The sequence below is a fragment of the Haemaphysalis longicornis genome, unplaced genomic scaffold (assembly GCF_048455015.1).
Source record: "Haemaphysalis longicornis isolate Haplotype H1 unplaced genomic scaffold, Haemaphysalis longicornis Haplotype H1 scaffold_8, whole genome shotgun sequence".
NCBI classification, from domain to species: Eukaryota; Metazoa; Arthropoda; class Arachnida; order Ixodida; family Ixodidae; genus Haemaphysalis; species Haemaphysalis longicornis.
Window position 1 is genome coordinate 106,064,518 of NW_027526445.1, and position 12,792 is coordinate 106,077,309.

Below are 12,792 nucleotides of genomic sequence, written 5' to 3' on the forward strand. Positions count from 1 at the left end.
CTGCCTCAGTCTTCGGGTGCCACGGCTTGATCTTACTGCTGTTCGTCACTTTCGAAACAATCGAAAGGCTCCTCAGAGTCTGTAGCAAAAAACAGTCCGGCGCACTCGTCTTCCAGTCCGCCCCGGTCTTCTAGCACAACGGCTCCGACATCTGCCAGCCCGCAGTGCAGGTCGCCGTCTTAGGAGCCAGCGATTGTGTTTGCAATGCCGCACCCCTTGAAGCAGCGCGCCACAAGGACCTGTTGCCGCGACGGCTTCTTAAAGTTGCCTTTTGACGTCATTTCGCCATCGCACGAAGTTCGCGGAAGTCCGGAGGGCGCTTAATGCCTCCGCAGATTCCTCGGGCCTCCTCTGGCTCTCGTTCATGGCGCGGCGCATTACAACGCCGAACCGCTGCTTCCAAACCTGCTTATGTAGTGGCTGGAAGCTACAAAGTTACCCAACTGCATGCTGTTTGCTATTTCCACAGCCTCTTCAGACAGCAGCCGGTTGCTAACGGCGCGTCCCGTGCTTCTTTCGCGCTCTAAGAACTCGAACAGCGCATCGTCCACGTACTCGCTGAACACTGGGGCGCCGTTGCTTAGCTTCGGTCGAAGTTTTGCTTTTCCGAAGTTTTGCTGCAGGAGATTGTCGAAATTCTTCACCTATTCCCGTATGCACTTTCGGTCGAGCTTGAACTGTCGAGAGGTCTGGTGCACGTTTTTCCCGTGCTCTCGGTGCCATCGGATTACCTCGATTTTCTTTGCAACTGTGTAGGAATGCATGACCTACCACCGCCAAAACAAAGAAACAAATGGCGTGTAGCGTTCAGTTGAAGCAGATTGGATTGGATTCTTAGACTGGCTCCAGCAAGCCAGTGTTGCCTGGACGTGGTGCGTGATAACTGCGCGGAGGGAGGGGGGGGGCGCTTTTCCGGAATGGCGCGGAAATTTGAAATTAGCACTGAAGTGGTGGGGGGGCGCTTGCACGGGTGGGGACGCTTGCTCGGAATTTTACGGTAATCATACCTAGATTCTCAACCATGTTTTTTTTTGTAGGTTTCGCATTTTAGAAAAATCAAAGACCCTTCATCTTACGAGAACTATGTTTGAGACGCGAAGATTTCTTCCACCGCAAACCGACTGCAAAGAAAGTCGCGCGAGGGTTTCGTCGGCATTGTCTGCCCGCGACGGCAGCCGGCTATGCACTGGCTGACCTTGAACCGGCGTGCCTTTTCCCTTTAGCGCCTCGCGACAGAGGGCGCGTCGGTGCCGTGCCCGGCGCTGTGACTTTATCGCGCCGCCGGAGCAAGCCCTGTTGCGCCTCCTCAATAATTCGTGCTCCGTGGCCTCGCCAGACATAAGAAGCATGCCGCCCCAGGAGCCTTTGACTGCGACCCCAAAACTTGCTCTCAAAATAACATTTCTCTTGAAACTGAGAGGACCATGTGGAATTGGGAAGCTCATTTGACGTGAGTAACAGATGGACAGACGAAGTGGATGTGTGAATGCCAGGAGTGGTGTTCCGTGTGGCATCAGTTTCAGAAGCATACAATTTTAATAGTAGCCAGAACCTGAGTTACTTGGGTCATTACTGACTTGGTTTACGGATCCATGTGCAGCCCAAAAAACGCTGCAGAGACAACAAGCGAAGACACACAGTGCTGACAGTAGGGGCATTTTTTTTTTTTTTTACCTGAACTGGCTGCACTGGTGCAAGCAGTGCAGCATATGGTCATTTTTTTTACTAATTGATATCCCCAGTAGCACTTTGCACTGGTCTGCACGACACTGCACTAATCTGCACCAGTTCAGGTAAAAAAAATGCCCCTAGTGTGTCAGCGTCGGTCAGCAGTGCCAGCACTGTGGGGTTTTGCTTGTTGTCTGCGCAGCATTTTTTGGGTTGCATGGGGATCCGTAAACCAGGTAAAGTGGAACCCTGATTATACAACTTCCAAGGGACCATGCGAAAGCATTGTATGACCAGGGTGTCGTATGGCCGGGGTGTAGGTAAATGCTGGCCTAGTAGATGATCTCACGCAACAGGTGGGCTAAGAACTTATTTAAACTACTATACTTAGTGCGTGCTCGTGTGATTTGCAAACATTTATCTAAAATTCAAAGTTAAAAAAAAAAAAAAAAGAAACGCCTATTTTGTGCCCCCCCCCCCCTCCCCTTTGCGACATCCGGGCTAGCCCACCCACCAAGCACCACGTGCTACGCGACCCCTGTGCCATCTGGCGTGATTTATAGCCCACCAGCCCCACGCCTTGCCCATGCAAGATAAGGCCGATGTGGTCAAGCAAATTGAGAGGGGGAAAAGCAAGTGTGAAACTGCCAAGGCCAAATGAAAGGAATAACAGTACCAGGCGGCAATGGAGAAAATGCGGCAAACAAAGGAGCAGAGCGACAATGTCACTTTGAAAGAGACTAATCAACAGAGAAAAGATAGAGAGAGAGAGCGTCGTGAAAGGAAGAAAATTGGATCGAGCGGGCGGGGAACAGCTGTTCAGTCATTGCCGTGGGGTTGCGTCGTATGCGTTTTCGCGTTCATCGACTCGATGGGCGCTTCAAATCAATGGTCTGCCAGCGGTTGGCACATTGGCATACTGTTGCCACGTGGGCAGTCAAAAGTTAACTCTCGCTCGTGGGTACCCGCCTGCTTGCTTGCATCTGTTCAGCCAGTGGTCAGACCCGCCTGTGGACCTTTGCTCATCAAGCAACGTCAAACGGGGTTTAAGGATAAAGAAAGGCCGAGACGAGGTGGCGAAGCGGTGTAAAAGATGGGAAAAAAACACCGGTTTATCCGCACCAGGGCCCGTCTTAAGAAGTGGACCGCGTGCACCCTAACATCGTATCATCAGGGTTTTTAATGCATTGTTTCTATGGGGAGTTTGCTGGTACCACAGTGATCCGCCGTAAGAAGAAGGTCATCGTACGTCTGGGAAACATATCAGCAGGGCTCCACTGTACAACTCGAGTCTCGACCTTTCTAGAAAGGCTCCTTTACGGCTGCGTCCAACTGAGGTGCATAAAAAGCCATGCAATGCGCATATTTCAGTTAGAAGGGGGCTGATTACGAATTTCCTTCGCTGTTATGCAGAGTTTCAACAGTTACGGGCATTTTGACACAATCAGGGTGGACACTTTTAAGGGGGCTCACGGGTCTTTGGAGCCGAAAAATCGCGAAAAAACCCATTTTTCAATTTAGCGATATTCGCGTTCGCGAAGTCATTTTCTACCTCTTGGTAAAGTTTTGATGCCCAAATCCACGTAGTTATTTAGAAAATGGCGAATAACGGTACGTTTCTAGCTGTAAAATGACGCGAAGCGGCGTCGGAAACGCCGATTTTGAGCGGCGCGCCGTCCTTGAATGACGCGGCGTAGAGCCGCCATGTTGGTAGCGTTCGAAAGCGCCTTCTTTCTTCTTTTTTTTCTACTCGGGCGGCGCGCTAGACTCCACTTTGTTAGCCGGGAAAATGAACAAAACAAAACGTCAAATGCGCCTTTACTATTGGTCCCTGCTCGTCACGTGGTGAAACGGGCGCTCCTCATTGGCCCTAGTCATCAGGCGCGGCCATCTTTTTCAAATTGAACGCGGCCATTTTGGAAAAGCCGTCGGACGGGAAGCATGGCAAAACCGTACCGAAAGTTCCGCAGCGCTCACAAATTCGGCAAAAAACGCAAAAAGGTACGCTGCAAGCAAGCTGAACGCCTTCGGGAACCTTCAACAGGCGTCGCAACCGACCATCAACCCGCGGCAGATGAAGCGGCGGCTCTCAACGCGACCGTCGGCGGAGCGGCGGCCCTCGGCGCGACCGCCGGCTGTTCGAGTGATTCTTGTGAAAGCAGCCGGCAGCAGCGAACGCGGCTTGACACGACGTTTATGACTCCTGACGATCGTCAACGACTTCATGAGCGAGCCGAGGCGATAACAGCCGGCTTATCGTCTGTATCGGGCACAGAGCGCAAGCTGCGGACTCTCCGTAGCAGTGATAACACCGAGCCGTCGGCATCGGCGCCGACTTACACGATAGTTGACTTGTCGGCTATCAACAAACTTCTGGAGTTTGTTGATCAACAACAAAAATTACTCCCCAGGAGCATTTTGATGCTTTTGGCTGCATTCCTTGATGTGTATGTATGTAAATAAAGTATTCACAACATTGCATTTCGTTTTTTGCGATTTTCTCAGTTCGACTTTTTTTGCCTTGGAGCAGTCGTTTGACAACCTTATCTCCACTAATACTGATCAGATTTTGGTCATTCTTGTATTTTTGAGTGACTGAATAGCTGGTGAGTGCAACTAGACCATTAGATAATGCCCTATGCATCAAGATATTTTTTATTATCAAAAGTAATTAGACTAAAAAAATGGTAGTTTTTGAACACTAACTTTTCACATTCATAACTTTTGAACTAGCAGAGAGAAGAACATGCGGCTGCTTTTATTGCACTCATGAGTTCTTCCTCAATTCACCAGCATGATATTTATAGCCACCAAGAAAACCATTTTTTCTAAAAACTTGACAAAAGCTGTAAACAATAAAAGTAGCCTAAAATTAAAACATTGCACTTTGTGCAAAAACTGGTGTCAGATTTGAAATCAGCATAGCATAATACATAAACCTACAAATTTTCATGGCAATAGCTCAAATAATAAAAATTTTAGCTCTAAGACCCATGTGCCCCCTTAAATGAGCACTGCTCAGAATGTGGGCCCCCATGAATGGAATCAGAAGAGGGAAAGGAAGGAAGGGGCGCACCTTATGAAGCGATGAGACGAGACGGTTCTCAGCCCAGAGAGGAGCAACTCAAAACCCATGGAACAGGCATCTGCTGCAGTGCATAGAACTATGCTCGGGTACGACATCAAAAATGAAAATGGGAGTTGCCCGTACGCCTCATCGCTACAGCTGGCTGTTCCTCTTGCAGTGCACAGGGTGCATTACTGCAAGCGTTTTGAACAGAGCAAGAGTCATTTCCGGGATTTTTCGAACTTGATCCGCTTCTGAACTACTGCAGCGACAGCAAACAAGCTAGGGCAGAAAAGGAAGACAATGTGACGAATTAAGCGCTATCTCCTTTTAAAAAATCACGCGCGTTGACGGAGTGGCACAGTACGTGAGCTATGGCTGCTGTAACTTGAGCCCAAACATAATGACGACAATGCTTGGCAGAGGTTCCTCTAGTGTAGCGGTCACACAGTTCAGAAGCACCACACTTCAGCAAAAAAAATTAAGCCCTTACGAGAAAGATGTAAAAACAAAGATTTCTCCCACGCAACCTGAGCCAAAGTCAAAGCGTAAAATCCCAGCTGCTTCGACCGTGTCAAAATGGCCCGATCGGATAGACGTTGGCTTCATAACGCGCAGGACTCGCGTTCGATTCCGACCAGGGGAAGAGTTCTTTTGTTTCTCGAGGTGCTTGACGTGCCTTTGTGGAAACCCACTGTGCAAGGTGGCTTTCCTGCAGCGCAAACTGGGCGTAAAAATTTGGATTTCGACCTTTGACTTTGGACTTTGAAGACACTGGCTTTCGACCAGACAAAGCTTTGCGCCTCAACCACCTTTCAGTTCACCCACGATCATCATCACTGTCAGAGAAAGTCGGCTTTCTTGCAGTGCATTTTGGGACAATGTCACCATCAGCGAGGTACACAAACTTCACTATAAAACCTCGGCCCCACAATGAGTGCCAGGAGAGCGGCGACGACCCCCAACCAACCTTTGAGGTGGACGAGAGCGCCCAAGCGTTGCACGACGTCTCGCAGCCAGAGCACGTCGCGGGCCACCTCTTGGAGCGTGACGACAGACGGTGAGGGAGGTGAGCCTCGCTGCCGCCGCCTCTGGTGGGCCGTGCGCGACTGGTACACCAGGCAGACCAGGGGGAAGGCGGAGAGGGCGAGGGACCGGTGGTGGGCCTTGATCACCCAGTGGGCCAGCCGGGAGCACGCGGCCGTCTCCTCGGCCGTCACGTGCGTCTCGAACCTGGGCACAGTTGTCGCGTTACACGTCACTGGATGGGGCTGCACCAGTGGGACACCATGGAATCTGCGTCCTCTCCGTTTCTTCGTAGGAGCATATAGACAAATTACAAGCTTGGCCCATCAGAGAGACTGCTATCTTGTCTTGATAACGACAACACCAATTTTCTCACAAACTTCAGGGGGGACAATGCTCTTAAAACAGCTCCTTTTAATTTCCAAGTAAACCATGTGAAATTTGTTGGTCATGCTGCTTTTTTCCAACTTATTTCAAATTTGCCATTATTTTTTTATTGATTCAATTAGTTCCCAAGATAATTAAAGATAATCAGCCATTCTTGCTCAAACAATAGACATTGCCATTGACATTGCCAAACAATAGACAATAGCCATTGTAGTCGTTTATGTTTTCCAATACTATGAATCATACCCTGGTGAATGCAATAAGAGAATCGTTTTTTTTTTAAACTCTGCTTGTTACTAATTTCACAGCTCATTAAACCTTGGTGGCACCAGTGGGAAGGAACCATTTCGAATGACCATTTCCAACACCAAAGTTTGCTTTGGTTTTGGAAATCCAAAGGGTTTCCATCGCCAGAGGAAGTTGGCTTTCCTGCAGTGCATTGTGTGTGGACTGCAGACGACTTCAGTGACAGGCTGAAGGCTTCGCTTTAATAAAAATGAAGTGCAGGTGATACGTCACCAGCACTTTCTTTTTCCATTGAAACCCCCTTGCACCAACTAGCAGCACTAAAAAACATACTGCAAGTACTGGTTTTCAAGCAGATTTTAGCATGCTCTGCCCGCCAGCATTGAAAGGGAAAACCGGTGCCAGTGATCAGTGATGGAAGTGGAATTTCGCCATCTGCAGTAGGCCTCGGAGCACTAGGAAAAAATCCCGGGCCATCCCCACCAATGTGAAACAGGGGAGGGGGCAGAGGGTGTATAAGTGTATTCTTGGCACCTTGGCATTTTTGCCCACGGAGATGAAACTGCTAGGGGGTAGAGGTATACAGCTTTGCTGTCAAAGTCTCATGTCTTTGAAGAAAGAAGCTCTCTAGCACAAAGCACAAAACGAGTTTCCCGGTGTTTTTTTTAGTACGCGTTACGGTGTACCGCTAGGCGCAAACGACTTTCCCGGCGTTTTAGTACCGTGACGACATGAGACGACTATGATGCTGCCTACGCCGATGACAAGAAACGTCAACAGCCCCAGCCCTTAAGAGGCTTCGCCCCTAAAAGGCCAGTTTGGGTCATTTGCGGACATTTTTTGAGTGCATGCCAAGACCTGTTGGTGTAGAACTTCCAGGCAAAAAAAAAATTGGCCGACGATTACGATACTTGCCAATGCAAAATTTGTGTGCAGGGTAAACTGCAGTCTTCTGGGCGACGGCAGATACCTGCTGCGTCTCGCGAAGTGATCGCCACCTCAGAGAACGCACGAAGGTGCAAGATATGCTCTGGCATTTTCTCGTAGCGCGTCACTGTGGGAGACCCGGGTCATGCCTTTCGCCGCACTTTCACCCTCCAATTCCCCGCTCACTACATCTTTGGCGGCCTCTTCGTTTTCTCCGTTACCTCGTAGCGCGTCTCCGCCAAAAAGAATGCCTCGCAGCATCTCGGCATACCGCCCTCCCCCTCACACTTTTGCCATACTTTCCTGGTCCGCTTTTCTGCTCACTCTATCTAATTTGTCTTTAGTGTTGGTTACGAGAGAACGTGAAACCACAGCAGAGGGTGCTTAAGCACTGCTCACTAAAACATCCCTGGTACTACAAAATGTATTGCAAGAATAATAAGAAAAGTAAATGCCCACACTAACACTGTTAAGTCTTAGAACGAAAACTGTAACCGCTATTTTTGGATTTACAACACAACAGTTCAAACACAACAGTTGCAGCCCGACTTTCAAATAGATAACTAGTTGAGCACTGGGTGCTTGGTAAGTGACTATACTACTGCCCCATTCATCAGATGCCAACACGGTTGCCAAGGTCTACGGACATACACTGATTTCAATCTTCCAACTTGCAAACTACATTTGCAAGCCTTGATTGCAATCTCAGCAAGTTTCTGCCTTCATTCTGTGTGAGGTCAGGTCTGTTTTGCCTAATGCGATCCAGACTAACTGGCAAATTTTTATAATTTTTCAAATTTTCATTTTCTTTGGCCTCAAAAACCCCCTTAATTTTCATAGTAGAGCGAATACATGCCGAGCCCGATGAGATTTAAAACGACCACCCACCTGGGGTGCACGCTGTGGACCGACCGGTCGACCGAGTGACCGCAAAACTGCCGCACCGACAGTGGAGCGCCGAACTTGATGAAGATGTTGCCGTAGTCGTCACTCAGAATGCCCCGGGCCTTCACCAGCCCCTGCAAGATGGCGAAAGAGAAAAAGAATGGGGGGAGAGATGGCACACATTTCAAGGGATCACAAAGACAAAATGAAACTGAGCGTCCGGATCTTCTTCGGTCGCCCCATCCCACATGTGCGCGGCACAGTCTAACAGAGTTTTGCCGGCGCCGCCACTGCGGTTTCGGGTTTTACGAGCACAAGTGGTACCTTCAGCAACATGGAGCGAGTGACGTCAGGAGCAGACAACAGTCGTTTTTCAGTGACAGTTTTCTGAAACGCTGACTAGCACGTGCGCTCGATAATTTTTTTTTCTTTTTGCGAGGCCTTCACGTGGCGCAAGCTCACGCACGTTAAAGACACTGATTTATTATTCATTATTAAAGACACTGCTTTACAGACACTGCTTTGCCCCAACAACGACACCAACTTTATGACAAACGTCGGACAAATAATTCACATATTAAAAGAAACAGATGAGGCGGTGGCCCCAGCCACTTTTTGGCAACATCTCTATGACGTCACGGAATCTTTTGTTTGTACAATTGGTGGCCGCCTATCAAAGCCGCCGCCGCGAAACATGGCCGCGCGATTGTAGTAGCGTTTCTTGTTCCAGTTGGTCGCAAGTGTTTTTTTCAATATTCCTAGCCTTTTCTAGGTTAAAAAAACTTCTGCCATGGCTGAAGCGTAGCAGAGTGAGTTAACAAAGTCTATTCCTTTCAAACTGACCAAAGATGCACCTTGAATTTCCACAAGCACCTCGTCTAATGCATAGTATTTTCTATTTTTTGCACAATATTCCACCGGCAACTCGGTGAAAAAAATGCTTACCCCCTTTTCTGCCAATAGCCATGTCTTGCGTTCATCAATTTCGTTACTTGTTGCATTATCAGGATTCCCCCCCCCCCATGTGCCATCAAAAGCGACCAGCCATAGACAATAGCAGCTCAGTTGCTACTGCTTTCTTCCACTTTTCCCCCTTATTGCATGTCACTAACTTCCATGTGCGCCCATTGTTTATGTTATGTTCAAAGACCTCTTGAGGTCATATTGGACTTTTACAGCAAAAACACATCAGCTTATTTTGAACCATAAATTGTGACGAGACACTTACCTCTGAGTACCACAACATAACCAGTTTGTAGAAAAAGTGCTTCACTGCTAAGATACCTGCATATTTCTCAAATGTGTCTTTATACTGGAACATAAGCAGGCAAAATTATCTCAATCATAGTGACTTTTTAATCATGATACTGCACAGTCCCAGCCTGGGGTGACTGCAACCAATCGGATTATCCCCCATATTCAAAACATGTTGAGGAAGTCAAACCTATTTGCCAGAAAGCCAAATTTCCCATTCCACTACTTCGTGGCTTTGTTACCAGGTGCTCTACTAATCGACCAGGTTTAGGGGAAATGTCCAGATTGTCTGCCTCGCTAATTCACCAGACGATAAGCAGGTTTCCAGTCCAAACTCTCACTGGGGACTCCAGTGCGACACCCCAGTCATCCCGTGAACGAACTATTGCAGAAGACTGGGACACTGGGCAAGTTGGTACGAATTCATCTTTCCACAAATGGCCCTAAACTTATGAAACACAGAGAAGGCACAGGATAACAACAATAAAAACTGGCACCGACCAAGAATGTTAAGAGACTCAAAAAAGGACGTTTCAGCTCCCATACGGGTGTCTAGTTCACAATGTGAACAAGGCGCCCGTACACGAGGAATGTGAACAATAGTGTGATCAAGGCACCTGTATGGGAGCGAAATGTCTTTTTTTTAGATTTTATAAACATTCTGGGTCAGTGCCAGTTTTTATTGTTGCCATGCGCTTTCCCGACCAGAGGGGCTACCGTCCAACCCTCGATTTCATTTAAAGACACAGGATAGGTGCTGTCTGTGTTTCGTTGGTTTAGTGCTGTTTGCAGTAAGAGCACTAAAGAACGACACGAAAAGTTCAAACCTGCTCTTTGCGCACTACAGTTGCCATTCTTGGCAAGTGAACTGGGGAGCGTAAACCGGCCCCTCACAAACACACGTAGGGGGGTCGAAGTCGCAGTAGAGAGAGGAGGCTTCTACTCACCGAGGTGGACTCCTTGGGCTTGGGCACGCCCAGGAGCTCGAAGGCGTACAGCCGCTCCTCGAGCGTCCGGTCGTAGGTGATGGTGATGGGGATGACCGTGATGTCCGACACCCGCGAGGTGAAGAACATCTCCAGGATGGTCTGCAGGAGCCCTGGTGATGTGAGAGGAGGAGGAGGAGGAGGAGGAGGAGGAGGAAACTACTTTTTCAGGCAGGCCGGGTGCTCGCAAGCATGGAAGAGAAAGCAGAGGTACGACAAGGAACAAAAATATAAACAAAAAGCCCAGCAGCTTCCAGATGATTCGGGGGAGTATTTTTTTAGGCGAAAGCCCCATAGCCCTGTAGCATGGCAAATCTAATGACATTTAGAGCAAATGTAATTTGCTGTAAATGTCATTAGTTCAGCACTGCACAAGAAACCAAATGACAATGGAGGCGAATGGCATTTAGCGGTCAACTTAGGCTGAGGGGGCTCATCCAGCGGCCAAATGAGTAGCCTCGACAGCACTGGCATGTCACCACACAAATAAAGTTCAGTAATAAACCAAAGCATACCGTTCTAAAAACTGTCAGTAAAGTTATATTGTCCTCTTCTTATGTTTTTCAGATAAAGAAAATTGGCCGCGTATCTGCTCCTTTCGTTGCAAATGTCGTCAAAAGACGATAATCTTTGTAGACATTTGCTGAGGAAATGCCCCCCTTTGCTTTCCCGGTCACCTCTCATGCTGTTCCTGTACCGTTGCGCTCATTCCAAGGTAAACACACTAAGGGTTTGCGCAAGGCGATTTGAATTAACCACGTTCCACTGCTACAGGCCGGGTTCCTCGATGCCGGCGCTGCAGTACGGTGGAGACGCGCGTGAATGGAGGCGGCCGACTACAAGGTTTATAGAGCCACGTGGCCGTGCTCCACATGCGTTCCAAGCAGAACATGGAACCTAGCTAGTGGAACCTTTCGTTGCTGTTGCCACGTCATTTTTCATATGCCGCCAGGAGGCACCGTTTTTCCGCAGTATATGTAGAATATCATTTGCTATCGAAAAACCAAGCATGCGTGAATTTTTTAATAAAGGAACACTGTAAATATCCCTTGTGTACTAATTTCCTGTCTTATGTTTGCGTAATGTCTTGTTCTTGTTCAACAAAGTTGACAAGTATGAACATATAAACCGGGCTTAGACGTTTTTCATGTGGCTTTGAGTATATGAGACTATTGCGCAGTATCAATTTTACTTTGGCCGGGTGGCTGAATTGAGTCACAGACAGACAGACGGACAGACAAACAGACAGACGGACAGACCAAAATTTCTGGGTTTAAGTAGCCCAAGAAAGACTATCGTCCTTAAAAGAGAAACAAGTACTTATGAAAAAAAAAAAATCTTGTCCCTAATGCACATGCTACCCTGATACGGATTATTTGCGGACTTGTCTTGGCTTGTGATGTCTACTTATATCAGCTAAAACGGTGATTTTTTTTAATTAAAGAAAAAGAATTACCTGTTTTGTTTTAAAAAGCTATCATGTATGAAAACATTCTAGATGCTCTTGAACCATAATTTTGAAATTTTGCGAGCTTGCTAATCTTCACCAGTATCACTATCAAATGACATTTGTTTCACCACATAGACCCGCGCGGCCAAGCCCAATGTCATTAACAGCTAATGTCATCCACTTTGAATGACATTAGAGTTGCCGTGTGACAGGGGTATTAGATGTCTCATCAAACACAAAAAGTGACTGTAGTCATCACCGTCGTTGGTTGTCAACATGAATGGTACCGAAACGGCGACTGACGTAAAGAGAGAATAAATTGGGTCCGTGTCGTATATGGACCTGGTTCGCCAGAGAAGCAGCAGGGTGCGCAACCAACCCACAGAGCTAACCCGGCACTCTGGCAGAACGGAACATGAGCTGGCCTCAAGCATGCACCATGAACTGTGATTGTGATGGCTTGAAAGTACTATCGGCGTCAAATGAAAAGCGAACACGAAAATATGAACCTGAACACACAAATAGCGTGATTTCGTTCCATGCAAGCCAAAAGGACGCGTCGCTTAGTTACAAAAACAAAGTTGGGAAAAGTGGATTTCCAAACATACCAATAGCAAGCCATTATAGTGACTCTACGAACAGTATTTTTCAATTTTGCACGTTCTGGTTCATATTTACGTGTTTGCATTTCATTTGACGCTGATAGTACCTAGCACGTGTCCATGTGACGCAGAGTTCTGAAGGTAAGGGAACCTGCCGCGTAAACTGCAGCCAGTCTGTTGGTTGGACTAATTTACATCAAAAGACCAAGAAACAAAAGCAAGTGAAGAGACGCAAACATAATGTAGCATTAAAGGAGTCTGATAACCACTACGCTTTCACTTGAAAACAATAAA

The 12,792-nt window shown here is 47.7% G+C and overlaps 1 protein-coding gene across 3 annotated transcripts in view; it reads right to left on the reverse strand.

The window, feature by feature from the left end:
- Positions 1-12,792, reverse strand: part of Gnpat (dihydroxyacetone phosphate acyltransferase) — a 52,379-nt gene that overhangs the window by 20,676 nt on the left and 18,911 nt on the right. For all 3 annotated transcript variants that reach the window (XM_077681859.1, XM_077681860.1, XM_077681861.1), the window contains exons 6-8: positions 10,408-10,559; positions 8,210-8,340; positions 5,706-5,968 (exon numbers count right to left, since the gene is read on the reverse strand). In XM_077681859.1, the coding sequence (XP_077537985.1) occupies positions 5,706-5,968; positions 8,210-8,340; positions 10,408-10,559 (546 nt within the window). The remainder of the gene's footprint in view (positions 1-5,705; positions 5,969-8,209; positions 8,341-10,407; positions 10,560-12,792) is intronic.